We start from the raw sequence: 19,750 nt of genomic DNA, 5'->3' as shown, positions 1-19,750 counted from the left end.
CACACACACACACACACACACAAGATTATAATTTAAGTACAACTATCCTGATTACCACGTATGAGACATTCACATCTCAACAACACTTTACTCCATTACGAGTGGAGTAAAATCTGACTCAAACAACATGTAGAGACAGAACTGGTGGATTTTTGGCACCTACCATCTGTGCAATGCCTCGGTTAGTGAGGATGTAGCGTGCATGGATGAGGCCGTACAGCATCTCAGCAGCCTGCTCAATCAGGTCGCTCTGGTTGGGATTGTCCTCAAGCTCCTCATCTAAAGAAATCAGAAACAGGGAAACTACTCACGCTTTTGACAGTTGGAAAAAACATAAATTTATCAGAGGAAAAGGAAACGCTGGGAATAAAACAGAGAGACTGGGACACATTATGGTTTTCTAAAGGTGCTCCAGCAATAAAAGAGCATGAAACAAAGATGTTGTGAGCAAGTTTGAAAAGAGAGAGGAAACCTGCACAAAGCACCTCAAATCAAAAGAAAGCCGAGATCAAATGTCCCCCTCTCATTATTTGTTAATGACAGAAGGAACACATTAAAAGCTCAGGAGATGTCACAGACATGAAACACTGCAGCTCTTTTAGTCTTACTTCCTGATGTCTGCTGCAGATGGGAGGTGATAAACAGTAATACTTCTGCATACAGACAACAAACAATAAAGCGACTTTCCACTCGCCACAGCAGGCAGCTCCTCATGTTTTGTTTGGCAGATTTTTAGGCCAGATTGGTGATACAACCCCAGAGGGGTTTGTGTCTCCTTCCGGGATCAAACTGGGGATCTTTTGCTTTTTTGGCAAATGTGTCACATAAGCAAACACTGACATACCTTATTTACTTAAAACTGAGAACAATGAGTCAGGAATGCAACATACAGACCTGGCTCAAGGTCCAGGATCATGTCTAGAGCCTGGCGGTAGTGTGGAACCTGCTCATTGAGCCCAGTTAGGTTGAATTTGTCCTGGATGTAGTCTTCATCCACCTGTCGTTGGAGAAACCACAAATCAGACTCATTTCAATCCATGAGGAATCAAGTAGCTGTAGGAACAGAACTCCCTGAAAGTTGATTCTGTTCATCTGATCGTAGCGTTTTCAGCAGGAAAAATATTTTAACAATCCTCAAAATGACTTGTTCGGTTTGAAACAGATCCTCCGATTTCTTCACGAAGCTGGATGTGTGATAAAACATTTCTCCAACTGACAACGCACCTCATGAACAGAAATCACTTTCTGGGATTTCCTTACCTGGGTGATTGAGGATCCATCAAGACAGGAGTATGAACTGTTTAACCCTTACAGTGACTGACCCAGACATTTTTTGCTAATTTATTACTATTACTGTGTTATTGATATTTTTTAACTTTTTCATAGTTTTTTGTTTTTACACATTTTAGCATTTCTGCACAAAATATTTGAATTATTACACATCTACACACAAGATGTGTACTCTAAGTCCAGAAATGCACACGTAGGATGTTGCCTTTCTCCAGTTTAGAAACTGCTGGGAGAAAACCCAACTGTACACCAGGTAGCTGTAATAAATTTGATAAGCAGGAGTTTTTTTTTTGAAGGTCTCCATCACTCTAAAGAAATCTGTGAATTTTTCCTCTTTTGGTAACAGAAATGTTATTTCATTTTCTCATTCTGGCTGCTTTCTTTAGGTGAATCATCAGTCTGCATCTCATCCTATCCCTAACATCTTCCTCATTCACACCATCCCTCTGCATGTCCTCCTTCAAAACATCCATGAACTTGCTCTGTGGTCTTCCTCTTTTCCTCCTGCCTGCCAGCTACATCTTCAACATCCTTTGTCCAGCATATCCACTATCCCTCCTCCGCACATGTCTAAACCATCTCAGCATCACCTGTCTCACTTTGTTCCCACACCACTCAATCTGAGCCCTCCCTGATGTAGCACATTTAAAACCGAAGGCACACCAAAGTGCTTCACAACAATGTTAAAACATAAGATATAAGATAAAAGGCTAACGTATATATAACAGAATACAAACAACCCCAAAAAGTACAGACAAAATAAGAAATAAAACATTAGAGCATAGTTTAGAAGATAGAATTACTGGGTATTCATAAATATAAAGGTGGTGGGTATTTATACAGTGGAATATTGGTAGAAGATAAATAACATAAGGGTAAAATACAGGGCATGTGCACTAGCTAATTTCTATCCCTGTCCATCCTTGCTCTTTTTCGTGATAATCTTAGCAACTGCTACTCTGCCACTTCTCTGTCTCCAAACCATGCATGGCCTTATATCACAAATAACCCCGACACTCATGTGTTGTAAAAATATGTCCGCCTTGGTTCCTCACCTCACAGAAAAACTCATTCCCCCGCAGCCCACAGAACCAGGAGATCCATGAAACCTCTTCTGAACTGCTCATCTCTGAAGACCTGAAAAATGAAACAGTAAATTATGAGTGGGGAAAAAGCCAACATTCAACAGCTTCATATTACAGTAGCTAGGTCTGGTTTAACGCGGCACAAAAAGAAGCTGTTCATCTGGTGTGAGCACCTGATTAGCATTGATGCTAACCCCTGGAAAATAATGGGCCATTTCTTGTTTTTTCGATAACGATATGAATGCAACACTAAGCGTTCACTCACTAAATAACAGATTTAACCGATACTTTCGCCCAACTGGATTGTTTGTTAGTCATTTATTAACCTTTTCTTGTGAAAAGATCATAAAAGTATATCAGTAACAGTCGCTGCTCAAGATCTGTAAAGGCTAAGCCAGCTAACAGGTATTACCTTCTCCCTGTCGTTAGGGTAACTTTTAAAGTTTGCTTTATCGCATTTAGCGCAGATTTTCTGTCAAAAACACGTCTAATGAATAACAAAACAATGGGCTAAATCCGGCCTTACATGTATGCTGTAGTCCTGCGTGCCGGGTAACGCTAGCATGCTAAGCTAAAACCAGAAGAGCGTCAATATGGCGCCTGGTACGACTTCAGGCCCCGGAGCGGGGGTCTGCCGTGGCTCTTCTGCCTCTGCGCTCAAACGGCTCAACGGACTGATATGCGTAACAATGCTAACTTACCCGGCTTTCAGCTTTAACAATCCCGAAGAAATCAACAGATCAACAATTTAGCAATCTCACGGGTGTAAATAAGATGGACACCACCTCCCAGTTCACCCCGTAGGTTACGCTCTTCCTCTTCCTCCGGTCTGCCGTCGGAAGGTTCAAGACTTATCGGTGCTGCCGCTCACTGTTCAGTCCCGGTACTGCATGTTCGTGAAAAAGCTGTTTGTTAGCCCTCTTTTCCATCCTGTCTCTCTTTTTACAATAATAATTTATAAAAGTATATAAAATATGGCCCGTTCAAAGTTTTTTTTCTGATAACCATCTACTAATGAATACATCAACTTCCATATTATTCTCATCCCTATCCCTAGAATTCTCCTTTGACATTATATCCATGAATTGCTGTTGTCTTGCTCCTCCTGCATATGTCCAAACCATCTCAGCCTTTCCTCTCTTTGTCTCCACACCCCACCAACATGATCGGTCTCTCTCATGTACATACTCATTTCTGAACTTATTGTGACTCCCAATGAAGTAATGACTAAACGTTAAAATGTTTGTCATGAAACTTGGACCTAGAAATTTTAAAGAAAGCACAATTAAAATGTACAAATAAATGTTTTCTTCTGGATAACCATTGTTTGTATTATGGCTTAAAAGTGAGATTGAATCATAGTAAATATAAAGAAAAAGGAAAAAAGAAAAAAAGCTTCAACTTCAGATGATTGTTCTTTCAAATCATTCATTAACCACCATCAAAAATAATCTCATGTCGAGATAAAAGTACAAGTAACCTGCACCTTGTACATTTATCTCAACAAGAGCCGTTCATGTACAGTTATTAAATTTAATTAAAGTGGAGCTACTGTCCTGACGTTCAGCTTATTTTATGCTGGGCCTTAGTGTAGCCTGTGAGTTCATCCTGATTGATTGCCCCTCATAAGCAGAAATTTTAAACAGCATGAAGGTGTGACTTTTGTACTCTGAGCCAGAGCTGTGGAGAGCTGAGGCTCTCTCTGACATCATACAGAACCATGACTATACCATGAATAGAACCCCCCCCCCCCCAAATAAATAAATAAATAAATCAAAACAAAAAAACTATTGGACACGTATTTAGAATAGTCTGACTGCGGAAACAAATCGGTCGCTTTTGCTCCGTCCACTAAAAGATAAATGAAAGTTCAGGACAAAATATTCTCATTTCACTAAAATCCTCCAGGAGGAGCAGAGACTCCTGTGAACTGCGGCCGGATGAGCTAAAAATGGACCCAACGCCGCTTTTAGCGATGTGGAGGACGTGCTTCTGAGACGCTCCGTGGCACATCTTGTGTAATTGAAAGCAGCTCTGTGTACTCCTGTGGTGGAGCCTGAGGTTTTCTCTCAGGGATTGCTTTCACATACGCAGACCTCACGATCAGAAACTCAACATGAACATCTAACACTGTAACAACACATACATGTCACACACAAGCACCACCACCATTTATACAATCTTTCTTCTACCACACAAGCAGGCAGAGAACAATTTTATCATCAAAGAAACAGACGCACAACTTAAATGTTTCCATTAAATCAAAAGTAGTTTATTTAACTTTGCCTTCTCTGTATAACTTTATTATAATAAGACACTTCTCTGCTTGTACATTGCTCCCTTGAACTAAAAATGGCAACATTTGTTTGTGGGAATGTAAGTTGGGGTAGACAAAAACTTAGATACATACCAATATACATACATGTGTGTATATTACGGTTCCATTAATAAAACCATAAATGCTAAAAAAAAATAAAAAAAATAAAAAAAAAAGTCTGACCCACTCCAGGTACCTCAGTAATGCTGGAAACATAATACAATCTTGAGTAATTTTTTCTCTCTTTTATCTGGAATACACTTTTGTTTTTAACATGGGTACATACAATAATGCGCACATCAACATTAAGAGTTAAGGAGGGATGAAGGACTCTTTGAGCCAGTGTTAAAGAGTATAGCTATCAATGAAGAAACCAGTAACAGGCAAGGCAAGCTGCACCCACGTGTGTTCATGCTCAGAAGTCATAGTGGAAAAATAAAATATGTCCAACTTCGCTTGCCTGCTGATGAACGTATGCTTAAATTACACAAAAGAAAACCAACTGGTGACGTTTCCCACTGCAGATTCTTAATCTGGATGAACATATACACACAGCTGAATGTATATATATGTGGATGTATTTAAGAAACAGTAGAATTGTCTTAATAATAATAATTGGTTAAATCACTCGCGGGCAAACAAGGCAGAAAAGTGCTCGCCATTCATGTTATAACCCTCTGGTCCCCCACCCTCCCCTCGTTATTACACAGACACCAGAAAAAAACAAAACCAAAACAACCAAGCACACGTACATACACGCTCACGTACACGCACACATACACAAATCATCAAATGCCCTACTCACAACATCCCAGAGACAACCTTCACACCGTTGTCAGTAAACAAACGAACCCCAACTTACAGCAGTGACAGAATTGATGAAGATGTGAAAACATGTTAGTTCACCTTTGCTGTTGTCTCCAGTCTTTCTGTCTCTCTTAAACTTGTGTTTGAGTGTGTAATCTTACATCGATCCCACATTTCCTCACTTCAGGTCAGCATTAATTGTTGCAAGTAAAATCTTGAAAACCGTGCAGCAAACTGCAGAAGGCGATGCTCGGTCACCCCCCGGTTCAGCTTTAAGTCCTGAATTTTAATTTGAGCTCCCGCTTGCTGCCGTCCAAACGAAAACAGCCTTCCCGAGTAAACACGCCTGTGAAAAATACTTCATACCTCAGACAAGGAGTCCTTCTTGGTGCGAGGAGCCTCTGCTACGACAAGCAGAGGGGTGTACAACACTTGGCCTTAGCTGTGTACTCTGGGCCCAGACAGAGTACCCCGTCCTGCTTTATCATGTGTAACTTGCCCAAGTCATTAACACAAAAGAAGAGGAAAAGAACCAGCAACAGTGGATGTTTGTTATACTACAAGGAGTGCTTATTAGAACATACTCGATCATCTATCGAAGCATAAACAATTTCAGGAAAAGTCAAACATCTGCTTTATTCTATCATGACCTACATTTTCATTTAATTCATTCCCCCCAACTTGAAAGGAGGGAAAAACACATTTCCATTAAAATGGAAGTCACCCCGAGAAAATAATAGATATTAAAATAAAGCCATCACGCCATCGATACAGTCTTCCGGAGGGCAAACGGAACTCAAAGAAAGGGAGCTTCAAACTACTGCCTGTGGGGGGAAACGTTAGATTTTTGCAGTGTGCAGAAATTCTGCAGGTGAAGATGCTACGACGAGGCCAAAAACCTCCTCTTTAAAGAAAATAACAATTATAATTATAATGAAATGTCAGAGCAGATCATTCAAAAAATAAAAACAAAATTCAAACCATCGACCTGAACAAGCAGCAGAAACATTGATATAAAGACCAATCACTGAGCAGTAGTACTTTAACAGGTCTCATCACAGTAATCGGACCAAAAAGTCAGTCAGAGGAGGAATTTGGACATTTTTAGTAAAAATTTAGTTTAATGACTTGCTTTGTTGAAGAGAGAAAACACACACGCGCACGCACACACACACACACACACACACACACCCCTAAAATTCCTCACGAGGCTGAAAAATCAGAGCTGACACGAGGCCAAACAAAAGACAGAAACAAAACGTCTTATGGTACATTGTTCTTATTAAAAGATGTAGCTGCACCCCTTTCACTTGTGAAGGAAGTGATGCACAACTGCAATACAGAAAACCACACGAGGCCAGAGTGTGACAGAAATATACACAGACACATAAATATAAAAGTTTGGCCGATCCAAATATTCATGCCAATTTAATCCCACATTTTCCTTCTGGGCTCAAGTGACCTCACATGCTCTTTGTGGGGGTTTTAAAGATGTCACATTTGTGCTTGTATGTGTGAGTGTGTGTGGAGCTCAGTGTGACTGTCTTCTGTCAAAATGAGGTGTAACCCCCCCCCGCCCACCAATTGAACAATCACATGCTTGTCAAATCCAACCGGGGTGAGGAAGAGTTAAGAAAAAAAGAAAAAAAGAAGAAAAAAAAAAAGAGGGTGGGGCACAAATGAACAGAGAGCAGATGGAACAAACTGAGAAATTTACAAGAACGGACGGCAGATACGAGGATGATGCAAAGGTGAAAGAGGTGACTGGGTGGGGAAGGAGGGGTGAATACCATCTCCATTTACTGTACAAAGCACTAATGCCAACAGATAAGCTGTGAAATTACGATCAAAAAGGATTAAAGGCGTAACAGGGTGGGGGTTAATGTGGGTGGGGTTTAACTGAAATGTCGCATATTCCGTCACTTCCTATTTTTCGGTGAGGGCCAGTTGCCACGCTTCTCTCCCCGGTTGCCGCCTCCGCTGCCAGGTCCACCAGGGCCGCCGCCAGGTGGGCCACGGGGGCCTCTTCCCCCCCCTCCACCACCTCCAGGTCCTCCGGTGTTGACCCTCCGGTTCTGCCGCTCCATCCCAGGACGCTGACTCGAGAAGCTTCGTTTGTTAGCAGAGGGTTCTTTCCCCGTCATCTCACGCTCCACGATGCTGCCGCCTCCTCCTCCTCCTCCGCCTCTTCCCATGTGGTGGTGGTGATGAGAAGCATACGACTTCCCTCCTCCTCCTCCCCCTCCCCCCTCTCTGTCTCTGAACTCTGTGAAGTCGCTGCTCTCAGAAGCTGTCTCCCACTCCTCATTGGCTTGGTCTGAGTTCTGGTTGGTGAAGTCAGGCGACTTGGCACCGTGGGGGTGCTGTGGGTGCGTGGGACCCACACTGCCCTGGTTGTAGTGATGATGGTGGTGGCTGTTCGCATTACTGAGATGCCCGCCACTGTTGTTACTGTTGGCCGTTAATGTGGCGTTGTGGGTAGCATTCTGGGCATTTCCTGTCATGGGAGCAGAGACTGGGGCTCCGTTACCATCTTGCACAGAATTCATGGAAGGAGATGAGGGCCTTTCTCCACCAATGACCCCCACACTGCCGTTGATACGAGCAGCATTCTCCCGCTCTTTCAGTTTCCGGAAGCGGGGCGGCTTGTCCTGCTGGTGCTGGGATCGCCCATGACGACGGCGCCTAGGTGGTCGCTCAAAGCCACGATTAGAAGGAAGAGGAAGAGCATTTGGCCCTCCAGAGTTTGACACAGGTTTTGCAGAAGTTTGCTGGGTCGCAACTCCACCATTTTCAGTGGAAACCAGAGTAGCAGAGGTTGTTGTAGCAGGCAGAGACGGCTGAGGGGGGTTGGTCCCCTGACTTTGAGTTTGACTTCCATCAGCCACCTTGTCCTTCTTCTCACCAGCATTTCCTCCTCGGCCTAAGTCTTTATGCCCAGAGCTCTGTGGCGGACCTTGCTGTTTCCGGGCTGAAGCTGAAGACTTGGAGGACCCACCATGCGAGCCTGAGCTGGGCCCAACACGGTGTCCCCCAGCTGTTGCTCCCATATTGCCACTACTCCTGTAGATGTTTCCTCCTCCACCTCCGCCACCCCTGCCCCTTCTAGAGGGCACACCCCTAGGGGTGAAGACACGGGCCTGGGAGCCTCTGGGTGGAGCAGATGAAATGTTTACACTGCTAGTGGTGTTATCAGAGCCATTCTTGGTGTTCGATTTCTGGCTGTCTTCTTTGTCCGAGTGGCCGACATCGCTTGCTCCACTCTCGCTGCCCGTCTCAGAGCCTCTCTCCCTCCTCCTCTTGGGGATTTCTTCATACTCCGAGCCCTCACTGCGGGTTTCACTGCGGTTTCTGGCCCTGGCTGGGTTATGCTGGGACCGATCTTGACCATGCCTTCCACTGGCTCCTTCACCCTTGGATTCCTGATGATGGCCACCACCGGCTGTTGAGCGGTAGTCTCTTCCACTCCTGCCACCCATTCTGCCCCGGCTTCCACCTGTGGGTCCAGCACTAGCCATGTAGGTGCCCCGGTACCCACGGCCTCGCCCATAGAATTCTCCCCCTCTTCCTCTGCTGGCTCTGCCGCCTTTCTGGGGGACTCCATGGTGGTGAGAGATGTTGCCTCCCTTTTCAAAGGAACAGTCTCTGTCTCTCCTGGAGGAGGACCCTGAAAAACCTGATGAAGTAGTGTCTACATCTTTTTGACCTCTACCTGACCCTCCTCCAGCTGAGGATCGCTCTTTTCCACCATTTCTGGGTTTGGCTGTCTGGGGTGGCTCGTCCTTAGATGAAACTGATGTGTTCTGAGAGTTGGAGGAGGCATCCTGCTTCATAGAGACAGGCTGTCCACCATCTTGCTCTTTATCTTTTCCAAATCCTGTGCCTTGTTTTTCTCCTCCATCTGCATCCATTGCCTCTCTCTTGATTTCTTTCAGCACTGGCTTCTTAATGGGCCCAGCCCTCCTGTTGGCATTGCTCCCTCCTGATTGGTTGGAGGGTTTGTGGTCCAATGGAGTGTTGGAAGAGTCCTCTCCTCCACGGGAGTTGTTCCCACCTCCTGCATTGTTGCCCCTCCTTCCGTGAGAGGAACCCCCAGTAGTATTGCTGCCAGGCCGTGGACCCCAGTGTGTCTCTGTCTTATGCTCCCGCCCTCCTCTTTGGTTTGATTTAGGATGAGGATGCTGCTGCTGTGGGGGCTGACTGTGGCTGCCAAGTTGAGCCAGAGGTGGGCTAGAAGTGTTGGCTGAATGGGAAGTATATGCCAGACCTGTCTTCTCTTGTTTCACATGGCCACCACCTCCAGCGTTACCACTGCTGCCTCTTTCAGCGTGACTGTGCCCGACACTGGTTTCGCTCTCTCTCTGTGATGGGTGATGGTGCGGTGCCACTTTGACATTCCCATCCTCCCTGGCGGAGGAGGAAGAGGAGGAAGAGGAGCAGGAGGATGAGAGGGAAGGTTGGTGAAGAGGAGGAGAAGAGTCAGTCTTCTTAGCTGGGGCCTCACCACCTCTGTTCTCTGGCTTATGGGGATGGAGAGGGAAGTGAGGCTGTTGAGGGTGGTGGCTGTGAGGGTGGTGGAGGTGAGAGTTGCTTTCAACAGGAGGATGATCTGGGCGCCCGCTACGATCATAGTGAGGATGTGGGGCTCCCCATATCTGGCCCTGCTGAGCTCCTCGGGCAGGCCCTTCATCCTGGTGGGGGAACCCATGTGGCTGGCTTCCCCTTTCACCCGCCCTCTGATGCTGGTGAGGAGGCATCCTTGCGCCCTGATCGGGGAAGTTGCTGTAGTTGCCCTGTCCGCCGATGTAGTGATGAGGGTGATGGCTGCCTCCCTGGTTGCCAACAGGGGGTGGGGTTTGATTGGATGTCCCAGATGCAGAGCTGGGCTGCTGAATGGGTCCCAATCCACCCTCTCGCATGCGGTGTGGAGGAGTGTCGCTCCTATGATAAAGAAAGACAGAATACAAAATAGCAACTTATTCACTCAATAAATGAAAACACAGATGATAAAAAAAAAAAAAAACAATACAAACTTACATGGACACTTTTATAATTGCTCTATATAGCAACAATCTAACAGTAAAGAAGGAGGTTTTATCTTCGATCTCACTCAAACAAAACAAAACGAGTATCCATACCTGGGTCCTTTGGCCACATCATCATCCTCTGATGCCTGCTTCTGTCTCAGGGGAGAAGTTAGCCCACGGTTTTCCCCTCCTCCAGGGAACACCTCAGGCCCCCAGGCCAGCTTAGGATCCATAGGGGGAGTCCCACGGTGAGGATGCCCTGGATGCTGTTGCTGTCTGTCAAAGGGGTCTGAACCAGACCCCCCAGAATCAGACCGCTCACGCCCAATAAGCCCTGAGTAAAATTTTAAGAAAAATATCTAAGTCAACAGCCAACATTGTGACTTCACAGTAACACAATACCACTGAACATTTTAAGCATGGCCTGTAATACTGCAATATTTCCTGATTTAATTTTATTACTTGTGTTTATGCATCCACTTACCAGAAGGATGCATGCCGGCCTGATAGTATTCCATGGGTGAAGGGCGACTCTGTATCATACGAGGGTCCATGTAGGGCATCATCATCCACCGAGGGTCAAAATTCAATGGTAAGGGTGGAGGTCGAACCATACCGCCAGGCTGATACAAGGGTCCGCCCTGTTTAGGTCCAGGTACAGGCTGGGGAGTTGAACCTGGTGAAGGACCTTGTGGAGCCTGGGTCTGTGGGGACAGCTGACTTTGTGATGCCTGGCTGTGTTGTTGCTGCTGTTGCTGTTGCCACTGCTGCTGTTGCTTTAGGAGTTGCTCCTACAGAGAAGTGAATGGAAAAATGCAATCACTCAGGTTGTTTAAAAGCACTTCCCTTTGAGGAAAAAAAAGTAAAAAGAGAAAATCACAGTGGCCCTGCTCAATCAGAATGCAACAACAACTTTTAACTGAATTTCTCTCTTACGTTTGGAAAAAAAAAACAAAAACAAAAACAAACCTGCTGCTGCCTCTGAAATCGAGGTGGAAGAGACTTCTGATACTTTGAGTAGCCCTGGCCAGGAGGGCCACCAGCTTGACGACCGGATCCCCCTCCGATATTTTCGACTTTTACTTGGTCGATTCCTCTTTCGCCTCCACTTCCTGTACGGATGTGAGGAGTGCTCACAGCTTCTTCCTTACTCTCTCCTAGTAAAGGTACATCCAGTGTGGGCTGCTGCGGCTGTGGTGCAGCCAACTGGGGACACTGTTGGGTATCTAAATCAAGAACAAAGTTGCAGGGTTAAATCTGTAGTCATCATGATTATTATGTGGTGTATTTACTTAAAATGCTATATTAAATAAAGAATAGAAATGTTATTTACTTGAATGCTTCTTGATGATTTTTGTCAGGATAGGTCTGTGTTTCAGGCCATTTGCATCTGAGAAACTCACCTGCACCAGAGTCGTAACTGCTGTTGCTGCTGGGTCGCTGGCGGTCATTACCAGCTGGACCTGTCCCTGACGGGACAGCTAGCACTGGAGGCTCCTCAGAGTCCACGCAGGGGGAAGGAGGCTGGCTGATATTAGGGGAGGAAGCTGAAACTGATGGACTTGGGCTGCCTGCCATAGCAGCTGTTGAATTCCCATCAAGGCTAGGGGTTTTGCTGCCGCCACCACCACCAGCAGCACTTGTGTTGCTGCTCTGCTGCTGCTGCTTTTCATCCAGCCTCTTCAGCTTTTCCGCACAGGCTGCACGTCTCTCCTCCTCCATCCTGCGTTCTTCCTCTTCACGCCTGCGACGAGCTCGCTCAACAGCAGCAGAAATCTCAGAGGATGACTGCTTCCTGCGCTGACGCCACGTCTCGTCCTCATCATCCCCCTGGGCTGCATGAACCAGCAGACCAGGCTGTGTAAGAGGGTTAGGGGCTCCTGCTGCTGGTTGATGCTGGGCAGGGGCAGGTTTCCCCTGGCCAAGAGAGGCTCCCTGATTGTGGGGCCGATCCTGAGGAGTTAGAAAACACTGAATGTTTTATCATGAAGTTTTTAACCTTCCAAGTGAAATTACTGTAATCTTTTAAAAAGTAGAAATGTATGTATGAATGATAATCTCCACTGTAACAAAAACCAAAGTGAAGGGGGGGAAAAGGGAACTTAAAACTAAAAATGACTTGGCTATAAGACCCGTAGGTGGTGGATGAGGCAATGACAGAAATGATTATTCTATGAGGCCCTGTCCTGATGTCTACCTGTCGGTAAAAGGAGTAGGGCCCTGGTCCGAGGAGCGGCCCAGGTGGGGGGGAGGGCTGCTCCTGGGGACCACCCAATCCAGGCCTGCGCCCCTGTATACAGGCAGACACAGTTAGCTAAGGTCCACCACAATGATCTACACTGATGCAAAATACAGACACTCACACATGCCTGCCCACTAAAAAAGTCTTGCCTTGACAGAATTAACTCTGTAACCTGTTTTCAATTTGAAAACTTCACAAGGCCTCAATGTAAGGTAAAACCATAGGGCCTTATCCACTGCAGGAACTCAGAGCACACATTTACAACCCCAAATCAGCCCGTTTAAGCCTGTTCCCATTGCGGTGTAGGATTCACCACAAATCTTCCTGTTCCAAAAAAACCCCCAAAAAATATCGAGGGATTCAAGAGGACAATTCTACGTTGCTTCTCTTCCTCACCTGCATAGTAGTTATAGGCAAGTGTTTTTTGGTCTGAAAACACCCCTTTAAGAGGTCCTAAAGGGATGGTTCCTAAAAGAGCCCACAGGTTCCTGCAGTGAAAAATGTCTTGTTGTTACTGCTGTTCAACACAGTACCTGATAGGCGGATGGCGCTCCCTGGCTCACCCAACCACTACCTCCCTCCTCGGCCCATCCTGGCTTGCTGGAGGGGGGTTGGGGGCCATTGTCAACATTAGAGGGAGGGGTCCTGCGGGTCTCTCCACCGCTGTCTGAGGCTCGAGAGTGAGAGGTTGCATTGGGGGCATCCTGAGACCTCTGCTGATCACTGAGGACAAGAAGGACAAAAAAATGTAAGTGAATAATATCTAGAAAAACAACAACAACAACCCCCCCCCCAAGAGTACTGTAATTTAAATGTATTTGGTCACTCACCGCAGATCAATCTTGCTCTCGTTTCTATCCTCTTCTCCCTCTTCCTCTCCTTCATCATCGCTGAATTTCAGCTTGGCGGAGTAATCTATCTCCTCATGAGCTCCTGTTTCAGCAAAACAACAAAAAACAAAATGGAAGCCATCAGAACCATGTTTGTGCCAAACATCCACAGTGTAACATTATTCAGCAACCATCACTAATCCTTCTCCCTCCCTCCAGCAACTTAAACCATGCTGGACAGATCAGCATGAAATTTGATATGCACCAACAACAGCAATCCTGGAAAGCAGAAAAAGGAAGGCTCGGCAGAACACGCTCTGCACAGCTGAACTAAATTAACTTGCATAAGCAAGACACACAAAAACAAGTCTTTACTTAAAACACAGAAGGTTATGATTCTTGTTCTAGGTCTGTAACAACATTAAAAGTAACCAATTATTATTGTTTTAAAGCCATTTGTTAAAATTTCTGTTTCTGCATGCTTTAGAGCCCTCCTCCAAACAGAAAACATTCTGTTTTTATTATAGATAGGAACAACTTCAAAAAGAAAATAACTTCATTTAACAAAAACACTGTTTTAGTGTATATTTGGAGGTGGCTTACAAACTTAGAACCAGTTTTATGATGTTTCACCTTTGTGAATGGAATTTTATTTAAATTTTTTTTTTTTTTTTTACCTGCCCAGCCTTCGTCTCCATCGTGGTCCAGCTCATCTAGCTCCTTCAAATCGTCTTGTTTTAAAATGGAGGGTCGCTTTACCACCTCTCCACCCACATCGCGTGGACCGCCCTGTGACCTGCTCTCAGGACCGACCGGCCCACGAGAGAACCTGAAATAATGGGGGAGGTTCTTTTTTAAGGGATATGATGAAAGAAAAGAAAAAAAGCATGGCCCAAAAAAAGCAGCTCTTGATTACTTAGGAGTTAAACTATAGGCCATTTGACTGCACTGAAGAACATTTTCCCTCCACAGTGAAATTAAAAGTAGATGAAGTAGCATCTCAGTGAACATACCTTGGAGCTGTCCCTTCACCAGGTGGTGGGTACCTGTAGGGCCCTTGAGGCCCATAGGGGCCCGGGAAGGGCAGATAGGGAGGATACATCTAGGGAGTAATAACAGATCCAGTTCAGACACCCATTTCTTTTGTTTTTGTTTGTTTATTTATTTGGGCGAGAAGATAAAGATAAATGCTAATAAAAGAAAACTAACACTTACGAAGGGGGGTATGATCCCTCGATATTGGGGGAACCCAGGCCCCACAGGAGGCTGGGGCAAGGGCAGGGCGGGGCTGCCTGCAGGAGGGTTCCTAGGTGGCCCGTGGTTCTGTGAGTTTGGAGGGGGGACCCCTGCTGCCCCATCCATCACCAGAGCTCCACCAGTGCCACCCTCGGTTACCCCCTCCCCAGGCAGGGTGGGTGCCAGGGCTCGGCCCCCACCATCCCGCCAACTTGTAACGTCTGAGGACAGTGAAGACAGGAGAGGACGGAGTGGTTAGTATGATTTATGGACTTTTATGTAATCAGAACAAGAATGGAAAGTCATTTTTTATGATTATGAATGTGAAAAGCAATGAATATCAATACTGTCAATTAGTAAAGTTCAAAAATAAATAAATACAAATGAAAATCCTGCCCGAGGTGTTTCTCTCCAAACTACCATAGACAAATAAGTGGATGACAAATTATTAGAGACAAAGCTTGCATTACTCACTCTGGGGGCGGAGGCTTGGTCCGGGCCCATACCACTGATCTGCAGTGCCCTGTTCTTTGCCAGCTTTGTCCTGGTCGCCAGCCGCCTGCAGGGTGGGAAATTCCTCGCGAGAGAATGGCGACGGTAGGTTTGATCCCTTTCCACCTGCAAAAACATATGATGAAAAGAGGGGCTGAGTTGCAAACAAACAAACCCATTGAAGGACATGCAGCAAAAGAAGGACTCACCATCCCCTTGTGTTCCATGTGTTCCACTGGCCTGTGCCCAGGACCTTGCCCCTACGGCCTGGGTTGAAGCTGGGGCCAGAGCCTGAACACAGTGCACACACAAAGTCAAATACCATATGATACACGCCAGCTAGTAGTGCTAGATGTCTTTCGGCAACCATTACTCAGGGTATATTCTGTTTTAATGTTATGGAGATAACGTGTACCTCTGAAGCTTGCGGGGTTCTCGGGCGGGTCGGTGCAGGTGTCTGTGAAGCCACAGGCTGCTGCGACTCCGGCTGCGGTGCTGACAATGCATCGGTACTGAGAGGGAAAAAGCAGACATACAAGTCTTCAGACCGAATGCAACAAGCAATCACACAAGAATAAAACTACTTGTTACATTAACACCCAATAACTTAAAGGTGTTTGATTACAGCTTTCTTACCTCTTTGGGTCTGCTGCTTCCTGTTTGCTTGCCCATCCTGTGCCGTCTTTGGGAACGAGCGAGACGTTAGGATCGTTGCCTTTGTTCTCTGCCTTCAGACTGGGCAGGTTGGCAGGGGGTGGCATACGCCGCGCAGAGGCAACTTTACCAAGAGACTGCAGGCCATGGCGTGGGGGAACTGATATGGAAACAAGAATAGAATAGAATAGCAATAATTCTTTAATTGTCCCACAAGGGGAAATTTGGTTGTAACAGCAGGAAGTCGCTAGCACAGATGGACCACTGAAACCCTACACTGGTGAAATCCAGAGGGAGCCTGAAAACAGGGATGGCGTTCTGATTACTTTCTGGATGTAAAATTAGGGTGCTGAATCACTGAGAAGGCTAAAAACGTGGTGGTTTTGGTCTGGTGATTCTAATGAATGTGGATTTATTTATTTTTTTAAACAAACAAACAAAAAACTCTCTTGACGTTATTAAAAACATTCAGCAAACCCACTTCAATTACAATTTTATAGAGAAGCATTAGCACATTGATGCTTACAGAACCATGGAAAAGCCTAAAAGCGAAGCCGTTCTGAATATCAATCCCTCATTTGTTTTCCTAAGGCTCAGAGCAACCACAGCAGCTTCAGGCCTTCACTATGTAAGAGGGGGCAAGTCTGTAGTCGGGGAAAGGGGACAGCTGCTTGAATCTAGAGGGCAGCCTCTGAATAAAACATAAACTGGGGTCTCAGCATAGAAGTCAAACAGCATCCACAAGTAAGCCTCTGTCTCTGGTCAGCCTCAGTGTCTCTGGAGCTCAGCTAATACATCGAGCCTCGAGAGCCATTCACCCTCCAGGACCCCCTTTTCCCTTTGTTATTTCTTTAACACGTCAGTGCAAACACTAGTCAATAACAAACAGTATAACACAGTTTCATCAAAAAACAGTGCTGATAGACAGACAGACAGACAGACAGACAGACAGACAGACAGACAGACAGACAGACAGACAGACAGATAAACTTTGTGTATTAAAAAGCAGCGCCATTAAGGAGACCCTAAGCTAACACTTCAAAGTTGCATTAGTTGGTGCAAACACAGTACAACGAGAAAATTGTAATCACACTAATGAGCAGATCCGACTGAGATATGTTTGTTTAAGGTTCAAATGATCAGTGACAGCACAGGTTTTTACTAAACCACACCACCTGGCAGAATTTAATTAGAGCCCTTTGAAATCTGTTACAACTGCTTAGAAAGTGATGTATGTTGAGGATGTAGATAATAACAATGTTATCATCTACATATTATGATATGTTGTGATAGCCATAAGCTCTGACTTTCAGGTTTTACCAAACCAGCTAATTCAAAGAAAGCCTGGCTATGCTGAATCTGATTCATAATACACCCCCTCTGGATGTATGCTGTGAAAGCTTGTGTGTTCTGAAGATACTCACCAACAGGCTTTTGTGTTTCAAGGCTCTTTCCTTTGTATGTATCAAACAGGTTGAGAGACGCATACTTGGTTTTGCCTTCCTTCCCCTTTGCAGTTTGCCCAGAGCGATCTGACATTGCGCTGTCCGCTCATTGAGTATGGTGAGCCCTGAGACTGTAGAAGAAAGAAGAGACAAGGATAACAAGAATACACAGAAAGAGAATGAAAGTGCTGAATTTTAACTATATTTAACAAGGGATTACAGATATGATACAGTTATGTTTCTTCCAGCTGACATTAGGTATAATTGCTTTCAGATTAATAGGTGTAGCAAACCTTTCTTTTAAGATAGCTCTATGAAACAGGATATTCTGAAACACAATGACACAGCACGTAGGGATAATACACTCAGATTAGTTTATTTTTTTAATTTTTCTACGAATCTGAATAATTGGCAATTTACAGCATTTTCTGGGGCTTTTCTGGTTTAATTTTACTTCTATGTCTGAAGCAATATTCCTCCATTTTAAATTTTTTGTCAATTCAAATGACAAAAAAGATGTCAACAAAATATTTGGCAAATATCAGCATCATCTGATACCAGACTTACTGATTTTTAAACAAATTAATGAGATGCCATGTACCTACATGAGTGGCTCATATTTAACTTTTTACATTCCTTTTGCACTGGCTAAAGGAAGACAGTCTTTGTTTCTCTGACACAGGTGGGAAATACAAAAAATACATTTAAAAACATTAAAACACAAGAACTCTTGTCTCATTATTAGCTGAAGTGTTATTGTAAACATCAATATTAGCCCACAATTTTTCAGCCTGTCCATCAGTAATTTAAACAAAGGATTGCAAGTTGATATATTTTAACATCTGCTACATTTACGACCGATACATCTGATTTAAAAACACTTGTTTTTATATTTTGAGGTATTCATTCAACACTTAGCAACTTAGTAAAGACTGGTGTGACTTTGACTGACCTGTCTGTAGACAGGGGGCTTATGAAGTTAAACAACTTCCCTATGACAATGTGGACAACAGTCGAGGAAACCAGCTTCGTAACATAAAAATTAACTGAAAGCTTTTGAGCATGTGTATAGGTAAGACCATAAGTTTTCTGTCACATATTGCTGAATGTCATCTAACTTGGATTTGGTGAATCAACAACATATAAAGACAAGAATCAACACAGTTTTTGGATCAGATAATGGTCCAATCCTGACTCAAAAAGCTGGACTAATATATTGGTGACCTCTGAGACAAATATATTCAGTTCAATTCCACTTTTCTAGCAGGAGAGCTTAACACAACATGGAAGAGGCTAACAATAAAGCAACAGTTTTGAATTTAACCAAGAATTGTGGCCACGTGACTGGAAAAGTCAGGCGACAGGAATGCCTTCACTGCCCTTTGCTTCGAAGCACTTGCAATTTTTATGATAACAATGCATTCTTGACAACTTGGTTAATATTATTTGAATTTCAGGTTTCTAGTCAACTCTACTCCAATATGTGTGTCAAAACGTTAAGTACTTAGCTAGAAAGGAGAGACTAGAGTGCAAAGAGCAGTAAGCAGTAAAGAATAAAGTAGAATTCATGGTAGCATGTTCATGTTTATTTTGGTAGGCATTTGGCTAGTCAACCTACAAAGATGTGCTTGAATGTGCTTGTATGCAGTCCCCCACAGCCAAAAAATTAATTAATAAATAAAAAAAGCATGTAGCAGTGATGATATGCATGCATAGGATGCTGACTGATTAAAAAGTTGGGTCAAACATTAAAGGAGGTGATAATGCAGTTCACCACGGAGAGAAAGAAGTGTTAAAAAAATAATATTAATAAAGAAAATAAGCATGAGAAGCACAGAGCTGCAGTGTTCATTACTTTTAACACCTGGCTTCACATCACTACAAAGAAACATGAGTTTGTTCTCTGTGGCAATGGTTAAAACTAAAGGACAAATAACAGCGCAAACACATACCTTTTGGTCTACACAGTTTTAGCTCTTCCCCCTTCTGACAATACATAGACACAACATGCAGACATTGGTCTGCAAAGCTCTGCATAGGACTAACACATAGCCAGGGTCATTCCTTAATTTAATTTGTCTTAATTTGTCATCCCTCACCACGAGGTCCCATCTACAATTCAAGAGATACTATAACGTACTAACTAAGCCAGCACCTTTCATCAAGACTTAAAACTGTCTTTATCGACAGTGTCTGCAGTTGTCCATATCCACAACTGAGTACAATCCCTAGCCAGCTATCCACTATTCAAATACATTAGATAAACTGTGCATTTCTGATTTTTAATAAAGACCTTATGTGTAGACTACTGTTGCCATATATATA

The 19,750-nt window shown here is 44.4% G+C and overlaps 2 protein-coding genes across 5 annotated transcripts in view; both read right to left on the bottom strand.

Annotated features, from left to right (window-relative positions):
• Positions 1–3,216, bottom strand: part of csnk2b (casein kinase 2, beta polypeptide) — a 9,526-nt gene extending 6,310 nt beyond the window's left edge. Inside the window, exons 1-4 of one of the 2 annotated variants that reach the window (XM_005748690.1) lie at positions 3,077–3,216; positions 2,346–2,427; positions 895–997; positions 164–279 (exon numbers count right to left, since the gene is read on the bottom strand). In XM_005748690.1, the coding sequence (XP_005748747.1) occupies positions 164–279; positions 895–997; positions 2,346–2,417 (291 nt within the window). In that variant the 5' untranslated portion in view covers positions 2,418–2,427; positions 3,077–3,216. Of the gene's footprint in view, positions 1–163; positions 280–894; positions 998–2,345; positions 2,428–2,901; positions 3,042–3,076 lie in introns of those variants that run through there. The other variant, XM_005748689.2, reaches the window with a different exon arrangement.
• A 3,544-nt stretch (positions 3,217–6,760) lies between these two features.
• Positions 6,761–19,750, bottom strand: part of prrc2a (proline-rich coiled-coil 2A) — a 17,744-nt gene continuing 4,754 nt past the window's right edge. For 2 of the 3 annotated variants that reach the window (XM_005748687.1, XM_005748686.1), the window contains exons 2-17: positions 17,405–17,556; positions 15,963–16,140; positions 15,742–15,838; positions 15,536–15,617; positions 15,309–15,452; positions 14,814–15,055; positions 14,612–14,700; positions 14,276–14,427; positions 13,599–13,701; positions 13,302–13,491; positions 12,724–12,816; positions 11,930–12,479; positions 11,496–11,752; positions 11,011–11,317; positions 10,638–10,860; positions 6,761–10,440 (exon numbers count right to left, since the gene is read on the bottom strand). In XM_005748687.1, coding sequence (XP_005748744.1) covers positions 7,419–10,440; positions 10,638–10,860; positions 11,011–11,317; positions 11,496–11,752; positions 11,930–12,479; positions 12,724–12,816; positions 13,302–13,491; positions 13,599–13,701; positions 14,276–14,427; positions 14,612–14,700; positions 14,814–15,055; positions 15,309–15,452; positions 15,536–15,617; positions 15,742–15,838; positions 15,963–16,140; positions 17,405–17,519 — 5,844 coding nt within the window. In that variant the 5' untranslated portion in view covers positions 17,520–17,556 and the 3' untranslated portion in view covers positions 6,761–7,418. The remainder of the gene's footprint in view (positions 10,441–10,637; positions 10,861–11,010; positions 11,318–11,495; positions 11,753–11,929; positions 12,480–12,723; positions 12,817–13,301; positions 13,492–13,598; positions 13,702–14,275; positions 14,428–14,611; positions 14,701–14,813; positions 15,056–15,308; positions 15,453–15,535; positions 15,618–15,741; positions 15,839–15,962; positions 16,141–17,404; positions 17,557–19,750) is intronic. The other variant, XM_005748688.1, reaches the window with a different exon arrangement.

This window comes from Pundamilia nyererei, unplaced genomic scaffold, assembly GCF_000239375.1.
Source record: "Pundamilia nyererei isolate P.nyererei 1_Seehausen unplaced genomic scaffold, PunNye1.0 scaffold00226, whole genome shotgun sequence".
Lineage (NCBI taxonomy): Eukaryota > Metazoa > Chordata > Actinopteri > Cichliformes > Cichlidae > Pundamilia > Pundamilia nyererei.
The sequence above is the reverse complement of the archived record's forward strand: the minus strand, read 5'-3'. Positions and strand labels throughout refer to the sequence as shown.